We start from the raw sequence: 23,301 nt of genomic DNA, 5'->3' as shown, positions 1-23,301 counted from the left end.
TGCTGCTGCTGCTGGAGAAGGCTCTGAGATGTGTTTTTGTGGTGGGGGGCGGTGGGATGTCCTGATCTAGACTTCTAGCTGACAGCTCACCTTTGGGCATCATACCGGAAGCTTAGAAATCTTCGGAGTCACTTTCCTAGTTCCTCCTACAGCCCTCCAGAAAGCAAGGTGTCCTGGCTGGCCCGAGAAGTGGTATGGGCACTTTACCTTTGTCTCCACCGATGCCAGAGAGCCCCGCTTTCCTGTACCAGGGAAAGGCAGCTCTGGGGTAGGATGAGGATGACCGTGGAGGCTCCCTCCCGAATACAAGAAAGGGGCCATCTCTGTGGTTTAATTTGTCTGTCCAGCTGGCCCTCTGACCCCGCCTTTCGGGGCGTGGGCTGTTGCTCCCTAGTCGGGACCTGAGTCCTTCTCCCCTGCTGAGGAGGAGAGCAGCGGGACTGGACCTGGAGCAGGCCTGGGCTGCAGCACCTTTCCAGAAACAGCGGCTAAAGCAGGGCCTCCCGGAGCCGTGGTGACTCCGAAGTCCCGTTCGGTTCCGGACAGGATCTTGTGTTCCTCCCGGACTTGGGGTCTTTGGCTCTATGCCCACCCACCCCTCCAGTTCTATCCAGTTCCCCTGAACTTGGAGAGAGGGGAAAGCCCTGGGCCCCTGTTGGAGGGTTTCCGAAGTCCCCACTGCGGTCGATCCATCGGCTGAGTTGCCCCGGGCGAACTCGCGAACTCGCAGCGGGCGGGCGGGCGCCAGGTCCGAAGGCTCGGGCCTCTGGAGCTGCCGATCAGAACGGGCGATTAGGCTGGAATGTTCCCGGGCTGGTTCGCAGTGAGATCCGGGAGACCACGGGAGGTTCCGGCTGCCCCTGCCTCCTCAGGCTTGGAAACCCACAGGCCCTGTCCCTGGGCCTTGATTTCTTACCTGCTCATCTCTCTTCTTGTCTGTCTATGCCACCGACCCCACTTCGGCAGCCCCCAAAGGCTCGCGTACAAAGGGGCTCTTCTGCGGGGGGGCGGGGGGGACACCCTCACCTACCACCCACGTCCCTCTGGTCCTGCTGGTTACTCCTTCTCTTCGACTCCCGCAAGGCAGCTCCGAGGATCTCTTTCCCTCTCCCTCCCTCCTTCAAATGGCCGGGCTCTTGCCGGCATCTTTCACAAGTACCTGGGGCTTTCTTTTACTTCAAGTGGCCGTCATTATGCTGTCTCCAGAATACTTGTCTTGTCAAGGATCTGTTTCATCTCACAACTGCTATTGGCCAAGGATGGGGTGGGTCTCATCTTTGGTCCTAGTGTGTAAGACTTCCAAGTGGTAGGTGCCCAAAGAGGTCCACGCAGTGAGTGGTGGCCAAACCTGGTAACTTTAGGAGCACACAGTTGAGCTGTGGATGTTGAGGGGAGGGGGAGGCACAGGGGAGACTCATTTCCCACACCTAACGTCATCCCTTCTGAAAGATATGAAGGCGAGGCCTCTTTCCCCCTCCATTCTCCTCATCCCTTTGTCTCAAGATGTAGGGTGACTCTAAGGAGCAAGAGTGTCCCCTCCCGCTTTCCCTTCCCTTTCCACGTTCACAGAGGAAATGGGGGCCTCTGGAGAGGGGAGGGCAGCTCTGAGGGGTTCCAGTTGCAGCAGCTCTGAACTCTCCATCTCCATGTCCAACCCCCCCCCTCTTTGGGGCCACTCTTTGTGGTGCTGTGGGGGTGCCCTCTAACAAGTGGCTGTGGTATACAGGGGGAGTTACTGGGACTGGGGAGTCACCGTATGGCTATGCTGACCTCCAGATTTAGAGGACGCCTCTGGTTTTGTGGATCCTCAGCCATCTTACTCTGCCTACCTGCTGGGTGCCAGGGGAGTTGGGGGGGTCACTAATTAGGCCCCAGGTGGGGGTGGCATCAGGTAGCCCAGGTGGCTGGGGAGTCAACCACCAAAACCATGGAATCTGAGAGTCATCACTGCTCTGCCCAACACCTGAAGGGCCCAGGGAGACCATCACTGTGGAGACAGGGGGTGTGGGGACGGCAGAGGGTGGCCACTGCACTCACTGCTGCTCTCCAGTGCCCCTCCCATGCCCAGGGGCCTGGAGGTAGGAGGGCAGAGGGCTGGAAAGCATGAACTCCAGAAGCAGATAAACCGTGTAAACTGGAGCAAGAGACTTCATTTCTTTGAGCCTCATTTCCTTCTTTTGGGTTTTAGTTTTTAAAAAATTTTTTGAGACAGGGTTTCTCTGAATAGCCCTAGCTGTCCTGGAACTTGCTTTGTAGACCAGGTTGGCCTTGAATTCAGGGATCCACCTGCCTCTGCCTCCGGAGTGCTGGGATTAAAGGCGTGTGCCACCACCACCAGACTGAGCCTTATTTCCTAAGCTATGAATGTAACAACAGTAGACATCTCTCAGAGGCCTGTAAGGGTTAAATAAATAAGATTAAACAACTAATTAATTTTAAAGGATTAAACAAGAAGACTTATGCAATTAGCTCTGAGTATACACATTAAGTGAACAACTAATGGTAATATACTCTTTTAATCCATTTTTTTGTTGTGTTCCCAGCATCTACCCAGGATTCCTCAGTGCTGTCTACACTAACAGTGAGTCTGTTTAACATCCACAATACCTTACAGAGAAGCTCAATGTGCTTAAATAAGGGTAGCACCAGGACCACTGGGGGCCAAGGCAGGAGCCATTCCTGAAGGAGGGATGCCTGGGCTGTAATGAGAAAAGGAAACAGAGTGAGTCTCAGGCTGTCTCATCAAGGCCAGGCTGCTCCTGCACAGCCACTGTATTGTTATGGGTACTTGTATGTCTGCAGAGGCAGGACACCCTGGAGCTGTCTCCTAGACAGAATAAGAGACTATACACAAAGACTTAGGGCACTTGGCGATTCTGGCCACACTGCTGCTTCTTAAGGTCTGAGGCCTACATCAAGTTCCTAGTACTATACAGAACACCTTCCCATCCTCTAGCACACCATGGTGAGGAGCTCGCCCTTGCCCTTCTGAGGACTCTTGCATGCCTGCTCAGGGGGAGCAGAGGAATTCTCAGCTTTCTCCAAGCCAGTCTGTGGAGGGCTGGGCTATTGAGGGCTGCCTCTTGCACCTTGGTATTAGTGCTTAACACAGAGGCCTCCTGGCTGCCTCAGCAGTGCGCTCCTTACCTGGGAGCAGGGCAAACCCATGCCACCAAGACCCAGGCCAGACTGTGGAGTAGGAGAGAAACACAAGCCAGGCAGATCCTGGGATGGCTGTGTTGCTGGAGGGGTCCCCAGCCTGAAGCTCTGCTGCCCAGGCTCTGCCACTGTACTGAGGGATGGGGCTTGGAGACCTATCTTAGCCAGCCAGACCTTGAAAACCAGCCAGCCCGAGAGCCAGGGGGACTGGGACTAAAGGAGGAGGCAGTGTACAGATACCAGTGTTCACAGACCCACTGCTCCCGTCCTAGAAGTGCTTTTTAATTAAGAGTTCTAACCCTAAGTCTTCTGGATGGAGGACCAGATGAGTTATATGCCATCCTAAGTTGGCCAGGAAACCAGTAGGGCACTGCAGCCTCCAGAGGAGGACAGACACCAGGACAGGTTCTATCAGGGGTGGTGCCTGCCACCAAGACTGGCTTCTTCTCTCCCCACCCTCTTCGCATGTGCTCCAAGCAATCTGGAATTCTTTATCATTGTTTGCAGTTCTCCACTGATGTCTGCATCCACCACAGACTGGTAAACATACTGAGTGACGCCATTAGGACGTCAGGGGCTTTACTTGTCTTTATTACTGTTTCAAAGCTGCTTGGGAGGGGGCAAGTCTCTTGTGGACATCCTGATGTGCAATGGAGTGCCCTTATTCAGGATCCTCCTGAAGGACCTGAGTATCTATCTGACCAGTCGTGACTCAGAACATAGGTTGATTTGGCTCTGCCCTGGCATTCCCAGGGTAAAACCCATTCTGAATGCTTGGACATGAAACCAATGTCTATGTGAGATTCTAACTAAACCAACCCAACCCAAAACGTAGGTGACTGATCAGCAGGCAAGCCGAGAGGTGCTGCTTCAAGGGCTCCCTTTAGAAGGAAACATCAACTTGACTTCATTTTTGGTAAGGAAGAATCTCTTCAACAACAGAAGCATAGAAATGCCTAGAAGGGATGAAGGTTAGTGTGGACATACAGAGTGGTCCCCCAGCTCTGACTCTGGCAGTTTTCATAAGGATTGATTATGAAAACTGTGATTCCAGGAACAGAGTATTTCTCCATGAAGAGAACCTCTGATCAGGCTGTCTAATGCGGCCCTGGAGCTGTTGTGAGCTGCTGGGGTGTTAGGCTGCAGCCTCGAGACGACTCAAGGAGCAACCCTGGAATGTAACTGTAAACTCACCCCGCCCGCCCCGGGTTTTGTTTTCCTCTATAACCTAACGCTGGACGTTGTTGGGTTGGGAGGCTACTGCGGCTCGGGTGGCCTGTGCCGCAGGAGGCCGCGCGCTCGTGGGCGGGGGTGGTGGTGGTGGTGGTGGTGATGGGAAGTGGGGGGCTGCGGGCGGAGGCCCGCGCTAACAGGTGCGCGCGGCACCCGGGAGGGAGCTGCACAGCGGCCAGCGGCTGGCGCGGGGTCCGCCCCTCGCACCGGGCGAGACACTGGCCCGCGCGGCCTCTTCCAGGGGCGAGAGGAGGAAGCGGGGAGGGAAGCTGCGTCTTTCTTCGCCCCTCCTGACATTCCAACGTCCTCGGTTGGCTGCGCCCCGGATGCGGCCTACTCAGCCGCCGGCTTCGAGGTGTGGGCGACCGCGCGGCTGGGCCCGGGCGACCAAGGGGGCCGGAGGGGCGGGAGACTGCGCCAAGAGCCCGCTCGGCAGCCGCACGCGCTGTGCCCGGATTCCCGGGCGGTGTGACCGCATCCCATCCCGGGGTCTGGGAACCCCAAGCCATGAGGTGCGACCAAGGGCTGGGCTTGGATGGAGGTCGCGGAAGGCAGCGCCTTACCCCGCCGGGCCTCTCCCGGGCGGGCGCAATGCAGGCGCGCCCCGCCGCCCCGGAGCCCGCATTCGCCCCCTGGCGGCGCTGGGACACTCAGGGCGCGGCCGCTTCCGCGGCGGAATTGAGCTGTCCACAGCAGCACTGGGCGCCGCCCGAGGTCACGCCAGAATCTGGCACCGAGCTGGGGACCCGGGAGGCAAGCGGCCTTGGGGAGGAATAGGGGCAGATGATGGGACACAGCCATCATGAGGCTTGAGGTTTTCTCTGGGTCTATATGTTCCAAATCCTGTGTAAGGCTCTCCACTGACGTGACAGAGGACACCTAGGGATCTCATCTTCCAGCAGTTTCCCGCCCCCCCCCCCCCCATCCAATCTCCTGCACTCACTACCTGACAAGGACAGCCTCGGCCAGACCTCAACCCAGACCCGCCACACCCAGGAGAGCTCTGAGGAAGTGAGTGTCAGGACGTTTCCTTAGGAGAGGCACAGCATTCCTTTGAGTGCCCCTGGGGAGAAAGGCATTGTCCAGGCTTTAATGAGAGTTAAAGCTTTCATCCTACGGGTGCTTCCAGTCTCTTAAGGCCGATACAATTGGGGAACAATAGACACAGCAGGGAGACGACACAATTGGGACGCAATAGACACAGGCCTGGCAGCAGGTGCCTGGGGGAAGAACGGTGAGATGGATGGTGAACACCAGAGCTATCAGAATGTCCCAACTGCAGAGGATGTGCAAAGAGAAACTGAGGATCCTCTTGGCCTGTCTGGAGTGAAATGGACGGCTGACTGCGAAATGGGGTGGCCAAACCCAGAGGCCCAATAAAGGTATGGTTGAGCATTGAGAGATTTGAGGAGGAAGCCTCTCTAGGGGAGGCAGGCAAGCATGCTGGGAAGGCAGAAATGGGACAGCCGCCACCGAGCCGCATGTACTGGGAAGTACCAGTCCTGGGCTTCTTTTAGAGTCTGGTGGACTCGAGGGTATCTGTCAGGAAGGAAGAAACCCTGGATGTGGGGCAGGAAAGCAGCTCCCCATGAGGTCCAAAGGCAAAATGCTGCAAACCAATGACGCAGCCATTCCGGTTACAGGGCAGCAAGAAATGAAGACCAAGGAGCCTCCAGGGGAGGAAGCCAAAAGCCTGACTGAGGGACCAGCAGGGGGCGCAGGAGTTTCTAAACCTTAGCCCTATCAGAGCTGACCATAACCCACAGCCTGGGTATGCCAGTTTTTGTCCCATTACCCTTTCTATTTGCCCATCAAAGTCATTCAGATGGCTGGGCAGCTCCTAGCCCATCAGCCTCTGATTTTGTAAAGAAAAAAAAAAAAACTGGAATGTCACTTGCAGGCTTCACTGTCTTCCTGTCCAAATCTGTGGGGGAAAGGTCTTGGGCTACTGCTGTCATGCTCCTGTCTTTGACTTCTAAGAGTCATCTTTTTGGCAGCTGGAGACAGGCAGACCACTGAGTCTCATTTCAGTGGCATGTTTACTTACGTGGTCTTGGCTTCCAGAAAGGCCTGCCCGTGCCCCGGGCTGGGGCTGCTTCGCGGTACCCCTGGAACCTGACCTATGGCAGGCCCAGAAGGGTTAGGACTGAAAACCGCAGACATATCTGGCTCCGCTGTCACTTCCATGGGGGAGTATGGAGGCTCCAGGAGAGTCAAGAGCTGGCACTTCTAAACTAAGACCCATAAAGGCAGCTTCGAGCGTGGACCTCCCATGTCACCTAGCCCTCAAGTTAGAGCAGGCTGTGGGTATGTGTTGGGTACGGCAGTCCTGGGGCTGACAGAGCGGGGAGGCGAGCACTGCTACCGGATCTTGTCACAGAGGTGGCTTTGTCAGGACACTCCATGGGAGAGGCCCGGCTCTGGCTGGGAACCCAGTGAAGTACCATCTAGAAGAGGCAAGTCAAAGGCTTTGCACAGGGTAGGGGTGGGGTGCGATTCTAGCACACACGGGAAGAGGGCGAAAGGAGAGGAGTGGGGCCCTGGCCTAATGGGACCACACAGTGTAGTGCTTTGTGGTCCAGGCCAGGTTTTCTTTCCTTTGTAATCAGGCCATGGCTAAAGGAGACTTCATTCACTCCAGTGTTGCTTAAATTCCTCCAGCATCGGTCACTCCCTCCTGCCTTTTCCTAGAAAGGGCCATGTGAGAAACAGGGAGACACTTGCCTCACTTATTCTTGTGCGATGTTTAGTAAGTACAGCTAAGGGCGTGTGTGCCCTGCAGCTTCTGTTCCCATGACACCTCTGTCCCCCGAACAGGCCCAGAGAGGGACATGGCCTTCCAGCACCTCCCTCTGCCACTCCTTTTTTTAAAAAAATTTATGAACACAGCCATCCATTTCTAAGTCTCCTGTATACCAGGCACTGTGGTTAGCATGATTACTGTAGTTAGGGATGTTAGGTACACGGCAATATTCATTTCTCACAGTGGCTCAGAAGCCTGTCCAACCCTCCTCCTTGGTTGGCTCTTGTTCCCCATTCAAACCAGGTTCAAGGGGTTGAAGTCTGTTCCCTAGGCTGATATAGATAACACAACAGCAGCCCTGGCGTCATTCACTGTACGGTGACTCCGTAAATATTAATCGACTCTGAGGACAAGCTGCACTTTGACTAACCTCTGACTAATTAAATAAACCTACCATGTAAATCAGCAGAGGGGACAGAGGTATTAGGTTCTGCTGAAGAGAAACTGGGCTGAGGGTCAGTCACAGCCCTGGCTTCCAAGCAAAAAATCTTGCTTTGTCTGCTCTGGCCTTCAATGTTTTGAAGCTAGAGTGGTGTCAGTGAGAAATCATGCCACTCTTCTGAGAAAGCCTGAGGAACTCAGAGGAAGTGGTCAGGGTTCAGATGCCTCTGAGGTACCACATGCTCGTGACATCATAAGTTCTCTAAGCTACAAAATATGACCTAGCGGCTTTCCCTCCTCTTCCCCCACCCCTACGGGATCATGTATCAATATTTCCGAGCTACCCAGGGGAGGCCTGAGACCCACCAGAAAGACATGGTGTGAACGTCCCTCCCTACCATGCCTGGACAGGTTATCCTGCTGAGGCTAGCAGGTGCCTCACTGCGCTGTGTACTCTCTTCTCCTGGAGGAAGAAAAATGTGCCACGGTGATGTTTCCCCAGGTCCGCTGAAAGTCAGACAAACAGGTGGGATGCCTGGAGCAGGCTACTTCATCTTTCCAGGCCTGGGCTCTCTGTCTCTCTCTCAAATTTATTTATTTACTATATGCACAGTGTTCTGCTTGTATGACAGAAGAGAGCACCAGATCTCATCACAGGTGACTATGGGCCACCATGTGGTTGCTGGGAACTGAACTCAGGACCCCTGGAAGAACAGTCAGTGCACTTACCCTCTGAGCCATCTCTCCAGCCCCCAACCTTGTCTCTTTTTTGTTTGATGGGGGATAGAAATATTACTCTTGCCAGGTGGTGGCAGCACATGCCTTTAATCCCAGCACGTAGGAGGCAGAGGCAGGAAGATCTCTGTGAGTTGGAGGCCAGCCTGGTCTACAAAGAGAGTTCCAGGACAGCTAGGGCTCTGCAGAGAGACTTTGTCTACAAAAACAAACCAACAAGCAAAAACTCCATACAAAAACAAAACCAACCAAACAAAAACAAGAAAGGAGGGTTGTTGATTCACAAAGATTCATGTGCTCACTGACCTGCACAACGTGCTACTCTTTGGTATGAGGAAGATGGTAAGTAACAACTCTATCTACAGGCTACTTTTGAAAAAAATTCTTATTTTATATGTATGCGTGTTTTGCTTACATGCATGTCTGGATATCATATATGTGCCTGGTACCCAAGGAGGCTAGAAGAGGGTGTCAGATCCCCTAAAACTCGAGTTATAGAAGGTTATGAGTCACCATGTGGGTACTGGGAATGGAACCTGGGTCCTCTGGAAGAACAGCCAGTGCTGGGTGGTGGTGGAGCATTCCTTTAATCCCAGCATGTGGAAGGCAGAGGCAGGCAGATTCTGTGAGTTGGATGCCAGCCTGGTCTACAGAGCGAGATCCAGGACAGCCAGGACCATTATATAGAGAAACCTTGTCTCGGAAAACAAAACAAACAAAAAAGGCCAGGTTTGACTGCAGAAGTCCTCAAAGTCTTGATTCTCCTGCCTCAGCACATCCAGTGCCTGGGTTACACTTAGCTTCTATAGTGGTTTTTAAAAAGATAGCTCTTTTTTTTTTTCTATACATGAAAATAGAGGGTATCATCTCAAAATGATGCCTAAAAAGACAAAATGTAGAAATAAAATGAAGTAAGGCAAGGGCTAGGGGAAGGGCAGAGTGAGTATATAAGTTATTGAGAAAAAAATGTAAAGGTGAAGCAGAATATATCTCCCTGATGCTCCCTGGGTCCTGGTTCTCAGAGTTCCCAATCCTTCCTTCATGGGTGGTGTTCAGAGGATGGCTCAGGATAAAGACCACCTCCGAGGGCCTGTGGCTCATGGCAGGAAGCTCCTTACTCTGTCCCCTTTCAAAGGGGATGGGCACCTGTCAGCACGGTGGGCCAGCAGGGGCCTTGCAGAGCCCCCTAAAGCTGCCAGGCAGCCCCAAGACAAACATTTACAGTTAACACTTTGGAAGGATCAAATGTGGTTCTCAAGCAGCTCAGACTTGCAAGCTCTGGAGAAGGCCCAGCTTTTGCTCCCTTTAACTCCCAAACAAATTCTTGCGGGATGTTGCAATTACTTGTGACAATCCCTTTCCCTGCCGGGGACTTTGATTTCAGATTTAGACATGTAAAACTGGGTGGCTGACCGGGCCTTGAGCAACTTGGGGGCTGGGTGGCGACTGGCTGGGAAAGATCTTTGTAGCATGTTGCCTCTGGGAGGGGGATCTCAGGGAATCAGGCGCTGAAGATACTGCTTGTGTTACCAGGACTTTTCAGCCCTTGTGGCAGATTTCCCATCTCTGAATTGGTTCATTCCTAGTGGGGAAAGGTTCCTTCTGCCTTTAAAAATACTTATTTGGTTATTTATTTCTTTAGAAAGGGTCTTGCTATTTTGCCCACACTGGTCTCAAACTTGTGATCCTGCCTCAGCCTCAAAAGTGTCACCATGCCTAGCTTCATTCTCTGGCTTTCAAAACAAAATGTTTAGGAGAATTTTTTTTTTGGTGACAATCCTAAGTTACGGCAATTTTCTAATTACTGTCGTGAATTCCACAGTGCTCACTTTTTAAAACTGTAGTCCCTGGATAAGCAGCAGATGAAGATATCTCATGACCAAATGGATGGCCTAGTGGAAACCTGTGCTGACTTGGTCCCAGAGGAGCCTGGAACAGGGAGAGCCAAGAAGATGCAGAAACAGAGGGAACATGGCTAGGCAAAAGGTGCCTGTGTGTGGGGACTTTGTAGCTTTGGCAAATGGCCTGGGTCTTTGCTCTGCCATTGTACCTATGTTTAAAGTCCATTCATATCTTGGGTACTCTGACTCATGCTGGGCTCCTGTTTTCTATTACTTGGTGGCCACAACTGTAGTTTTTGCCTTCTCAGTAGTCCCGCTGACAGTGAGACAATGGCTGCTGTCCTAAAGAGGGATGTAAGTGGAGGGTCCAGAGCCTTCTTCCTTCACCCCAGGCCTTTGGCAGTTAGCCAGATGGAGCAGCTTGTTGTGGAGACAGAATTAGGGATCAACAATGGCTAGGAATTCTTAGAAACTCTGTGGGGCTCAGGCTGGCAATGAGCCACAGCCGGTACCTGGTGGCAAACCTAAGTTCATGAGCTCTTGTCTTTAGGGTGGGCACTGCACAGTCACAGCCACAGTGTTTATTCCCCCTAAGCACCCTGTAAGCACTCTTCTTTCAAGATCTGTCTCATCTCAGAGTTCAGGATGACACAGGACGATGTGAAGAGGGTAGGTCGGAAGGAAAAGCTGTGTTTCAAGTCAGCTAGGTTCCGGAAAAGCTTAGACTGGACACAGTGTGTGAACCCAAGGCTGATAGAAAGGGAGACGCCGAGAATGACATGCAAAAGCAGAGAAAGAAAAACAACACGGGCCAATCTCTCTGGAGTTCTTTGGGCTTAGAAAGATTAAAAACCTAGCTGGGCGGTGGTGGCGCACGCCTTTAATCCCAGCACTTGGGAGGCAGAGCCAGGCGGATCTCTGTGAGTTCAAGGCCAGCCTGGTTTACAGAGTGAGTTCCAGGGCAGGCACCAAAACCACACAGAGAAACCCTGTCTAAAAAAATAAAAAACCAAACCAAACCAACCAAACAAACAAAACCTTAGAATTTCGGAGCAAAAGCAAATGTTCAGCCAGCTCTGAGAGGAACGAGGGAGTGTATCCCTGGAGTCCCGGGCAAAGCACTACAAGGTTTGGTGGCTCAGGACACAGCCCAGGGAAGATAAGAGGCTCTAGGAGGTGGCCCAAGAGACAGGGTCTTCCCTGGAAGCCTCTGAGAACACAGCTAAGACATTCTGTCTCTGGATGAGAAGACTTCCTATTGTAAATGTGCCAACTCTCCCCCTGGCAATACATACAATCAGTAAAATTCCAACCAGAATCCCAAGAGGGTTTGTTCAATAAAACCTGATCAGCTATTTAGAAAGTATGCCTGAAGGCAGGGGCTCTTCTGTTAACTGATACTCTCGTGATTAGCTACACACTGTAGTAAATCAAACTTGTTTTCTAAAAAATAAACAACAACAAGAAAAGAACCTGAACAAATAGAAACAAAACAACAAAGTATGCCTGGAATGAAAAAACACACAAAACTGATTAGTAAGTATAGGGGAATGAAAAACAGCAAAATGGTTCTGGGAGAACAAAAGGGAGAAATACGGTACCATCAAACCATACCCAAAAGCTACAATAATTAAAATGTTATGGTACTGGACCAGATAACAACAACAACAAACAAACAAACAAAAAAAAGTTTAAAGCATCAAAGAGTCAAGAACTGGCCACATACAACTGTGGGAGTTCAGGTATGAGAGTAGTATTTGAAGGCCCTGGGAAAGGATGCTCAGGACAACACTAGTCAGCAAGCAAACCTCTGAGAGAGGTTATAAAAGTAAATCCCAGCTGAATTAGAGATCTAACATGGAGTCCAACTCTGAAAGAAGCACAAGAGAATACCTGGAAGTTGATAGGTAAGACTTTAAGAACCATAGAACACAAGGCCATAAAGGAAAGGACTAATGCATTTGAGTACATCAAAATGAAAAGTCTTTTGCAAATAACAATTACTAAAAGAAAAACAAAACCAATTTGGCCAGGACTGAGGGGTGGATCACCCTGAGAGGGAGCAGCCTGTGAGGACGGCCTTGAAGCTCTGCTTCTTCCACCAGAGGCCGACTCGCTGCACAAAGGGTCCGTCTCGCAGCCAGAGTCCTACCATCAAGAGCTAACTCAAGTTAGTGTTGTTGAGAGCTGCTCACCATCTGTGGGCTAGTGGAGCAGGCTACGGAGAGGAGAAGGAAAGCATTTCCTTGTGGGAAGAGCAGGAGCAGTTTTACCCCTGCTTCCGATAGGAAGCTGGAGGAAAGGATGCCTCTGTAGCCATCACAGGCTCCAGTTCATGGGCTCATCTTTCAGAATATATTGGCTGAGCTGGGTACTTTGTATAGTCTGAGAGCTGAGTCTATGAAGCCTGTGTCTTACAGAGTTCACTTGACATCGTGTCTAGCGAACACTCAGACAAGGCTCACAAAACAACAAAAATATCCCATGGGGCTTCTGCCAGCCAATGAACGCACTTTGTGGAGATCATGTCTGTTCTTGGAGTCAGGAACCACTGTGCTGTGCCATCTTCAGCTCCCATTTCTCACAGGCATCTGCCTCATTCAGCTAGGAGGACAATCACCTTCAACTCTTACGGATTTCACGGTATTCAATGCCAATGGGTAAACCGGGTTGAATATCTGTACTGGGGGTTTGAAAGGAAGGGAGATGTTCTCAGCAAGGGAGTAGATGCAGTTTCATGAACAGATGCAGAACATGACCAGAGTTACAACAGGGAATTGAGTGCACTGAGAGAAATGGAGACACTTATCAAGACTGGCCAGAAGTGGAGCATAGCCTCTATGGTGGACCATACTCCAAGAAGTGCCAGGCAATCCCTCAGGCCCCAATTTAGCTTTCAGAGGTATGTTGTAGGATGATGATGATGATGATGATTGTTGTTGTTGTTATTTTTGAGACAGAGTTTCTATTTATGTTAGCCCTCGGCTGTCCTGGAATTCGGAGATCTGTCTGCCTCTGCCTCCCCAGTGCTGGGATCAAAGGCATGTGCCACCACCGCCACCCAGCTGTATTGTAGGACTTCAAGAGAAATATAAGGAGTAAATAAATGTAGCTGGGGCTAAGACCAAGTGCTGTGGATGATTGTTTGATAAATAAAACACTGATTGGCCAGTAGCCAGGAAGGAAGTATAGGTGGGATAACAGAGAGGAGAAAGGAAAGGACAGGAAGGCAGAGAGGGGAGACACCAGCTGCAGTCCAGGGAGCATCATGTAGAGGCAACAGGTAAAGCCACAGAACACACGACGACATATAGATTAACAAAAGCGGGCTTAGTATAAGAGTAAGAGCTAGACAATGGTAGGCCTGAGCCAATGGCTGAGCAGTTTAAATAATGTAAGAGTCGGTGTGTTTATTATATAAATGGGCCCCGGGACTGGCGAGGCTTGGCGGGAGCTGGAGAGTTTCTCTCCAGCTACAACCAAGACATCTGACTCCTCATGAAAAGATGTCACAGTAGTAAGGTAGAGTAGCCCTAGCTCCTAGGAAACTTAAAGAACAGACTCAAGAGCTTAGAGTCATTACCTCCCAAAGGAAAGGAAATAACCCCTTTCTATTATTATGCAAACACTGGCTGTGGACCAACCCTCTGCCAGGCATTCACATGGGGACAGTGTGAAGAGACTGTCATACCCACTAGTACCACAACCAACATATCTACATAACAAAGTCACCCAACTCCACCTCCTACCTTGGAGCTGACATAACTTTAGTCCACTCTTGGGCAACAACAGACACAGCAGTGTCTGCTACTACTGTACCTACATTGTGGGGGAAATGGGAATAGCGAGCTTAAGAATCTCCAATTTCCCATATAGATAAAAGAAGCCTCAGCTAGCCAGCAAAGGCCTACCAAGGAGAGTAGCTCTCCTCCCTTGCTGCCCCACCCACCATGTTTTCTGGCTTTTTTGGCTAAGAGTCCTGACCATCAGGAATGCTGAAAGACATTTTGTCATCCTATGGTCAAGCAGGACCAGTGATTCTGAAATTACCTGAGCTGTGGCTTCCTTTGAGAGTTTTGTTTTTTAATTGAAAACTAAGCATCATTCTATCAGAGAAGTGTACATTGTCCATGTGGGTCTAACCGTGTGTAAAATTTCTAGAATATTTCAGGACTAGAATGTTCTTGGCCATGGTATATTCAGTTCCCCTCATTCCAAAGCCATTTCTGGGGATGATTAGCTGCTACCTTAGATGTCCAACAGGTAAATTAATATTCAACACTGACCAGAAGAGGATATCAGATACCCTGGAGCTGGACCTACAGGTAGCTGCAAGCCACTCGATGATGTGGGTGCTGGGAACTGAATTCATGTCCTTTAGAAGAGCAGTAATCACATCTAACTGTTGAGCCATCTCTCCAGCCCCTTGCTTCCATTAATTTTTTTTAAAGCTAACAATAACAAAAATTAAGAGGACAATGATGATAGCAGAATTCATTTAACATCATTCTGTCAAGCATTGTGCTATAAGCCCTTGAAGTAAGCTATTTCACCTAAGTTCACCAATAACCAAAGGAGGTAGGCACCCCTGTATCCCATTTATAGATCAGGAAATTGTAATGAAGAGCTGTTAAGTAGAGTTGTGAAGCCACAGAGCTAATGAGGGGTGGAGCCTGGCTTTGCACCTGGGTCTGATTTCAAATCTAGTACATTAAACTCTGTTTCCACTGCTCCTTCCCCAAAGATCAGGGTTCATACCAAGGCTTTGGAAATTTGGTAGGATGATCTGGTCTTCCAGGTCATGTCCCCTGTCCCTGTCCTCCATGGAGAAACCTGGTTCTCAGGAGATTACCTTTTTATTTTGGAGAGTTAGCTAGCAAGTTTGAAATTTTGTGTCTTAACTCTATATAGATTTTGCTTTTTGAGTCCAATTCTATAGCTTTAAAATTATCAAGGAGCCTATATTTACTTTAAACTTAGCTGAGCCTAGCAGCCTCATTTCTACCTCAAGTTTAAAATCAGGAAGAAATTCCTACCCACCCACCCTCCTTTTTGAGACAGGGTCTTATATAGCCCAGGCTGGCCTTGGATTCACTATGTAGCTGAAGATGATCTCAAATTTCTGATCCTCCTGCCTCTAACTAAGTGCTGGAATTACAGGCTGTGCCATCACAGCCTGTTAAATGAAGACAATTCTTTTCTACTTTATTCCTAGAAAGTTGTTTTCATTTCAATTTTAGATACTTGGAGAGGGAGAAGAGCTAGCATTTGTCCCTCAAACAGCTAGTGTCTTCCCTTTGCTCAGTTAGTGGATCTCCAGGAAAGTGGGCATCCAACTCCCCAAAAGAAAGGCCCAGGAACTGTGTGCCAGTCTTGACTGGGTACTAGGGATGGCATGGGAATCATATTCTCAGATCATTGTATTTGACTCTGTCTCAAAAAAACAAATGCTCCCTTAGGCTGTGGTGTGCAAGAACGGACCTCAGGAGGCCAGAGGGCAAGACTGGCTCCAGGAGCCCAGAAGGGATGATTTAGGATGACAGTAGACTAGTGGGGACAATTTAGGCAGGAAAACAGATGAATACCGTTTGTCATCCAAACTGGGTACATGTCCACGTGAACAGGAGTGCTACAAATAGTGAAGTGGGATGACAGGAGAAACAGTCTCAGGCAAAGTAAGACACTGTTAGTCATTGTGTTGTGATAGGCCAGAGCAGTGTTTCTCAACATGTTTTCCTAGATCACTAGCAGGATCATTACCTGAGAACTTGCTAAAAATGAAAATTCTCAGGGTTCACTTCAGACCTGCTGAATCAGAAACTCAAGGTAGGTCCAGTAGGACCTGTGAGGTATGTGTAATTGTGGTATATGGTGTATAAGTGGTGTATGCATGTACAGTGTGTGTGAGGTGTGGTGCACGTGTGTGTGTGTGTGTGTGTGTGTGTGTGTGTGTGTGTGTCTAGTGTAGGTGTGTGTGTGGAGTGTGTGTATGTGAAGTATGTGTGTGTCTGGTGTAGGTATGTGTGTGGAATATGTGTGTGTGTGCTGTGTAGGTGTGTGTGTGTGTGTGGTGTGGTATAAGTATGTGGTATATGTGTCTATGTGGGGATGTGTAGAGTCTGTGTTTCTGGTGTAGGTATGTGTGTGGAGTGTGTATGTGTGCTGTGTAGGTGTGTGTGTGGCATCTGTGTGGTGTGTTTATGTATGTCTGTGGTGCTAGGGATCAAAGCCTAGGCCTCACACATGCTAGGCACTTTACCACTGACCTACATCTCCAGCTATTGTAGTGGATGTGTTTTAACAAGTCCTTCAGGAGACTCTGAGACAGTGTGAAGCTTGAGAACCACTGGGCTAGAGTGACAATGGTGTGGTCCAGGAGATGTGGCCAACGAGGAGGGAGAGTCGAGAACAAGTTTTGGTTTTGATTTAAGCAATTTGTATATGGTAATGCTATTTATAGAAACAGAGAGAACTAAGATGGGAAGATAAATTGGCCCGTGAAGGAATTTAAGCTTCTGCTTCTGATATTTGAAGTTAGGAAGTTCAAAAATAAGCCCCCCCTTTTTTTTCTGGGCCTGATGGTTACACACCTTTAGTCTTAGCACTAGGGAGGCAGAGGCAGATGAGTCTCTGTGAGTTCTAGGCCAGCCAAGGCTACACAGTGAGACCTTGTCTAACAACAAAATAAATACATATAAAGTCTGGCCACTTCTTAGAACCAGTCACAGGGAGAAATTTCAGGATAATCAAGCCCTGCAGCCGGACACACTTTTCAGTAAACCTCCTTAGGAGGTCCCAGTTATAGAGAAAAGGATTAACCCAATGCTGTGGAACAATCATTTTGTACACTGTGAGTATCTGTTCCTCTCATTGGTCTAACAAAGGGCTAAATGGCCAATAGCTAGTAGGCAGGTAGAGATTAGGTGGGACTTGTGGACAAAAAGATAGCGTGGGGATGAAGAAGGGCAGAGTCACCAGCCAGATGCAGAGGAAGCAGGAGATGAACATGCCATGCTGAAAAAAGGTACCGCCACATGGTAGACCATAGATAAGAAATATGGGTTGCTGAAAGAGCTAGTTAGTAACAAGCCTAAGCTATCACCCAAGCATTTATAATTAATAAAAAGTCTCCATGTAGGTTACTGGGGAGCCAGTGGTCCTGACGAAAAACTCTGCCTACACCCCAATGAGGCTGCTCTGGGTCATGAGTCATGGTTCAAGGACTTAAAAAAAATTTAGCATGGGTTATGGAGAGATAGCTCAGTGGTTAAGAGTACTTGCTGTTCTTCCAAAGGACCCATGTTCGATTCCCAGCACCTACATGGTGGTTTACAACCAGCTGTAACTCCAGGTTTGAGGGAATCTGATGCCCTTTTCTGACCTCCATAAATATCAGGCACAGATAGTATGCAGGCAAAACACTCATATAAAGTAAAAGTAAATAAACCAAAGGAAGGAAGGGAGGGGGGAGGGAAGGAAAAAGACACTCAGCCTGGCTGCCAGTCCAAGTCACTGACTGCTCAAGTGCTTTCAGGGAAGAATCAAAGCAGGGGCCCTTGTCTTGGGAGTTCCTCTCTTGAGAGACCAAGACCTGCCACTGATAAAGCTCTAGCTGCAGTCCCCTTGCCCCTGGCCCTAGCCAGCCTGTTGCAGTGAGTTTGAGAGCTCTACTCTATTTTAACACTCAGCTCCCAGCTCCACGAGTGGCCAGTCACCTTATCTGACTCCAGACTCCTGGACTGATGGGCCATGCTTTTTTTTTTTTTTTCCATTTTCTTTCATTTTTTTTTCAGACAATGTCTGTGTGAGCAAGGCTGGCCCCACAGTTATGAGTACTCCTGCCTCATGCAGTTTCCCATGCTAGGATTACAGGAATGTGCCCCTATACCCAGCTTAGCATTTAAATTTGTTTTGTAATTAGCTTTTTTGTGTATGAATGTTTTACCTGTATGTATGTATGTGTGTCATGTGTTCATGGAGACAAAAAGAGGATGTTATATCCCTTGAAAGTGGAGTTACAGATGACTGTGGACCACCATGTAGATATGGGAACCAAACCTGGGTCTTCTAGAACAGCCAGCGCTCTTATCTGCTGAGCCATCTCTTCAGGCCCTATTTTTGTTGTTGTTGTAGTTTATCACCAATGGATTATAATTATTGCACATACAGAGATCAGCAAACCTGACCCCATGCTCTCTGTGGGGGACACATACTCTTGGCAACACCTGGCAGTATGGATGAACAGGGAGTATGTGATCATCCCATAGCATGGTGGTACTGACAGCAGGTGGCAGCTAGGGTGGGGTGAGGTGGGTAAGCTTAAAGTTCCAGAGCTTAACTTGGACCTTGGGGTAGATTCTATGAAGTCGCTGAGAAAGCACCAGTTTTTTATCATATTCTAAAACCTAGGACTTCAAAAGTAAGCTTACGCCTTAGTGTGCATCACATCACTTGAAGGACTCCAGTCATTTGGTATATGTGAAGTGGGGTCTAAGAATTTGTATTGCCACTGGGCGGTGGTGGTGCACATCTTTAATCCCAGCACTCGGGAGGCAGAGATAGGCGGATCTCAGTGAGTTCGAGGCCAGCCTGGTCTACAGAGCAAGTTCCAGGAGAGCCAGAGCTACACAGAGAAACCCTATCTTGAAAAGACAAAAGCAAAAGAATTTGTATTGCTAACAGTTTCTGAGGGACACTAATGCTCTTGATCTAGCCCTGCAATTTAATAATCATTGATTTAAAGAATATGAAAATCATAGGGGTCCTAAGTTTAAATTATGATCTTCCTTTTTAGACAAGATTCTAACAGACACCACAGCCCTCTAAACCACCCCTAAGTCCCAAGGAATTTGAGATTTTATTTTTGGGAGAAGCCTCTGGAGAGAAAGATGCTGGACCTTGCCTTGGAGGTCAGGAAACATCTGGGAAATAGCATTTTAGAGGATGCAGGGAAACGCCTTCTGAAATTTAAAAAGCCAAGCAAAACTCTTGAATGGGAAATGATGAGGTTGGCTTTGGCTGATCCAATTACTGGGCCAACTGCTAGTGAACAAGGGGTTCTGGGAATCTGGGCAGACCAGAGCCTCTCTGGAGACTTACTGCTACTAACAACTGTTGGGCTTCTATGTAAATCCACAGGGGCCCAGATTGGAGGTCTGCTATAAGGAAGGTCAGGTGTCTGTCAGTGGGTGGGGGTGGTTAGAATCTGGGGAAAATGGAGAAGGAACACAATTCAACAAGACCATTCCAGAGCCTAATTCACCTAACGGGTGGTTGAGGCCATTGTGGTGAGAGTGCTGAGAGGAGGAGGAGGAGGAGGAGGAGGAGTGCTTCAGGCCGCGTTCACTGGAAGCAAGAGTGGCAGAGAGAGGCCCGGAAGGGCCATCTGCCAGCTTCCTCTAGACCTGCTCCAAGTTAAATCTTTCCTCCATGAAAGGGAGGGAGAATTCATTCATGAATCAGCTGAGTCTAGAACAGGAAATGTGGCTCTGAACTATGCAGAAGAACCTCGTTTGTAAAGAGCACATTGGCTTTACTGCCTAGCTAAACAGGTGAGGTGAGGCACTGTCAAAATCAGAGAGATCTATAGATTAGCGGGGTATGTAGGCAGAACCACCATGGGAAGGCACTATAGTAGAGTGCCGAGACCACAGATGTGCTCTCATATCAACGTACCTGGACTTGGAATTCTGACAGTGGAACCCTGGGCAGATTAATCATCCCATGCCACAGTGAGTATCCTCACCTGTAAAATGGGGGGGGGGGGGAGTAGTAAGAGTGCTTGCACCTTAAAGGCACTGAAGAAAGAATGAAATGTAATGGCCTAGGTAAGACACTTACTTTATTTAGTACCTAATTTTAAACATTCAGTACTTAAAAACATAAAAGATAGTGGGGCTCAGAAAAATTCAGGACAGTGACTATACAGACACACTATCAGAGCTACTGCCAGAGACAAAAAGGACAGCTAGGTTGGAGCTGCTCCCAATCTCAGGCTGCCTAAGAGAATTGCTGTACCAGGACATCCCTGCTGGCTGTAACACAGGGATAGCCTGCTTGTACACACTGAGCATTCAGTCTCTTTTGTGACATTTCTCACTGACAATCTAAGTAGACACAGTCGGATGTGAACAAGTCAAAGAGACTAAATTAGCATTGGTAGGAAAACTATACTAATGCTATTGGGAACATTTGGAGATTTGCAATATTAAGGTGGAATCCCATTTTCAGGGGAAATATACAGCTCCTAAAGTTCTCAAAGTGTGGAGGAGGTGCTGAAGTGATAGTAGTGGAGGTGTGTAGGCCCCCAGCAGAATTGGCAGTCAGATGCTACAGAGGGATTTCTTCCCTTTGATCCCTAATGAGCAGAAACTCCTCTAAAACCCAGTACCCTAGATCAAAAAGTCCTGTCATATCCCAGTACCCAAAGGTAGGTGTGTGTGTGGTGTGTGCACACACACGCGCAGGGGTCTTACTGCTTAGAAAGCAACTGTTACTGAAACTAAGAACAAACAGATTGCTAAATAAATAAATAAACCATGCAAAAGAACCGAAGTAAGTTATATGTCATATGGTTAAATAAAAATTCACAGCCACTGGAAGGAGGTAGTGGGAAAAGACTGCCAATTTTATTACATTATTCTAGGTTCTTTTCTTAAGATGTTTCCGAGCCATCTAGGCCTTGACTTGCAGTTCATACCTATATCAAGTCTGGGAGCTCAACCCTGCAGGACTGCTGTAGGACCTTACCTCAGGTTCTTGCTCTTCCTGACTTCTGGCTTTTCAGTCCACGTACTTCCAGGGAGCCGGTTCTGCCTACAATCTTCACTAGAAGTTCCTGTTCCTCTTAGAAGAGGATCCAGGGATTTTACCTGATCCCACTCTTGAAGAGAGAGGGGCATCTATTCTTCAGAAAGCACCCACCTGTTTTCTGTGTGTCTCCTAGAAGCCACAGGCACTGTAGCACTAGAGGAAACTAGTTTTTAAGCCAGGTCTCGTGACACAAGACTATAATCCCAACTACTCAGGAGACCCAGGCCGAGGATCAAAAGTTGAAGGTCTGTCTGTGCTATGGGGTGAGTTCAAGCTTAATATGGACAATTTACTGAGACCTTACCTCAAAATGTTTTTTTAAAAGGACTGGGATATAGCTTAGTGGTGAATGCTCACTTAGCTTATGAAAGCCCCCAGGTTTGGTCCTCAGGACTATACACAGACACACAGACATACATGTTTCTTAGGTACCCTACCTATCTTTCCCAAATAGTGGCACCCTCAGCTTTAGATTCTGATAGTTTCATTATTTTTATCAGAGTTGTGGCTGTCACGTGTGGAACTTATTCCAACTCTTCTTCTCTACATTTTGTTAAGAAAAGAGTGAAACAGCAAATTTCCCTGGGACTCACCCAGAGAAGCCTGGAGCTGTGAACTGGGTCTATGGTCATGCATAAGTTTTTAAAACACAGCCCACCACCGAGAGGATTACACACAGTGTGATTTCTACCAGGAACAACTAACTCGGAGAACTTCTTGTTATAACTCGTCCTCTGATCTTGCTTGAAGGTATGTGAAAATATTAAAATAAGGATAAAAAGCAAAAGGCACAAATAAAACTTCACATTTTACTTCCTAAAGCCAAGGAGATATACCCATAAGGCTCCTGAAGTCTTTGTTTGCTTGTTTTTTTTAAGAATTTTACTCAGAAGTAAAAACTGAGGTGGTTCTCCTTAGTTAGATAATCTAATCTTCTAGAACAGTGGTTCTTAACCTGTGGGTCCTGACCACCATGGGGGTCAACTTACCAGATATTTACATTATAATGCATAAATAGCAGCAAAATTACAGTTATAAAGTAGCAATAAAGTAATTTTATGGTTGGGGGTTACCACAACATGACGGGCTGTATTAAAGGGCCGCAGCATTAGGAAGGTTGAGAACCACTGCTCTAGAATGTTCCAATGGAAGTGTCCTGAAGATTCACTCCTGTGCTATGTTTTTGTGGCTTCGTTTCTCTCTGCTGTTCTATTCAAAAAAAAAAAAAAAAGCAGTTTGAAAAGGGCCTTTCTCTTCATCTTACATCACGGACTCTTGTACACTTCTCCAAACCAACTTCAAACACAAGATGACAGGAACAAGAAAAGGTTTTCCCAGGAAATGAGCAGGATTCATAGGCAAGTTCTCTCTTCTCTTCAGTGCAGCAGCATGGTTAACTATCACACTGCCAGATAATTTATTAAAAGCTGACCCAAGAAGCCACAGAGGAAGTCTATTCACAAAATAATCTTATAAAGAAATGTTTAAAAGTAAAATAGAAAATGGGGTTTTCCCATGTAAGAATATACATTTAATACCTGCAACAATTAATGATGATTTGCAGGCAAATGTCTACCTGCTACGAAGTCTTGGAGATGTCTCCATTGGCCCAAAACCAAACCGAAACAAAACAAACAGGCCACCCAGATCCCTCCCCCACAAAAGCATTGAAACAAAAGACTGATGATCTGTTTATGTAGTCACATGAAAAATAAACATCTTTATTTTTTGCCTACTTTATTTCATTTTTCAAATAAAATTTAAATCTGTACAAAGTATACTGTTACAGTATATATTTTGTAAGAATCAATGCCTAAAAGAATCACAATACTTCAATAAGCAGTACAGCAGACCTCGCTAGCTTCAGCTTTGATATTGAACAAACTCAAGCCGGCTGATGCACAACACGGTTGCTTGGTTTCCACATGGTGAGTTCCCAGCACTGAGATGGGAGAACATGACAGCAAATATGGTTATATTACAGCCCAACACACTGCGCTTCTTCATATGATAATAACTGCACATATTTAACACAGAATGCTCAAATTTACTTTTAAAATTGCATTTGCTTATTTTTAGTTGGCAAAATTCAGCATTTTTAAATGGGGTCCCCAAACAGTGCAAATTAATGATATTCTATTGTATATTGGCACAACTCCAATAAGGATTAACTTGTAAACTCAAAGAATATCAAGAACTTAGCCCTAGATTTTAACTAATATACACCTGGTCCATTTAACCAAAGTCATTTTGGAAAGATAGTAAAGAGCAACTCTATTTCTGAAAGGATATTGTTTTGACCATTCTTTAGAGAAGGTAATTTTTTAAATTGTCATT

The 23,301-nt window shown here is 48.0% G+C and overlaps 3 protein-coding genes across 5 annotated transcripts in view; 1 reads left to right on the top strand and 2 right to left on the bottom strand.

Moving 5' to 3' along the window:
• The first annotated feature begins 27 nt into the window (after positions 1 to 27).
• On the top strand, positions 28 to 22,704 carry LOC143269551 (uncharacterized). The gene is made up of 2 exons (XM_076555004.1): positions 28 to 5,774; positions 6,036 to 22,704. Exon 1 carries the CDS (start codon positions 4,719 to 4,721, stop codon positions 5,196 to 5,198), a length of 480 nt encoding a protein of 159 aa, XP_076411119.1. The 5' UTR covers positions 28 to 4,718; the 3' UTR covers positions 5,199 to 5,774; positions 6,036 to 22,704.
• Igip (IgA inducing protein) lies at positions 22,652 to 22,989 on the bottom strand. Its single transcript, XM_042263837.2, has one exon. It carries the CDS (start codon positions 22,987 to 22,989, stop codon positions 22,828 to 22,830), a length of 162 nt encoding a protein of 53 aa, XP_042119771.1. The 3' UTR covers positions 22,652 to 22,827.
• Positions 22,652 to 23,301, bottom strand: part of Pura (purine rich element binding protein A) — a 21,226-nt gene continuing 20,576 nt past the window's right edge. For all 3 annotated transcript variants that reach the window (XM_016009291.3, XM_006991040.4, XM_016009290.3), the window contains exon 2: positions 22,652 to 23,301. This exon is cut by the window's right edge and continues 13,894 nt beyond it. The gene's annotated coding sequence lies outside the window, so the exon portion shown is untranslated.

The sequence above is a fragment of the Peromyscus maniculatus genome, chromosome 19, assembly GCF_049852395.1.
Source record: "Peromyscus maniculatus bairdii isolate BWxNUB_F1_BW_parent chromosome 19, HU_Pman_BW_mat_3.1, whole genome shotgun sequence".
Taxonomy (NCBI): Eukaryota; Metazoa; Chordata; class Mammalia; order Rodentia; family Cricetidae; genus Peromyscus; species Peromyscus maniculatus.
The sequence above is the reverse complement of the archived record's forward strand: the minus strand, read 5'-3'. Positions and strand labels throughout refer to the sequence as shown.

Coding starts and splice junctions, on each gene's coding strand:
- Igip (XM_042263837.2), bottom strand. CDS start 22,989: ATGTGCAGTTATTATCATATGAAGAAGCGCAGTGTGTTGGGCTGTAAT.
- LOC143269551 (XM_076555004.1), top strand. CDS start 4,719: ATGCGGCCTACTCAGCCGCCGGCTTCGAGGTGTGGGCGACCGCGCGGC.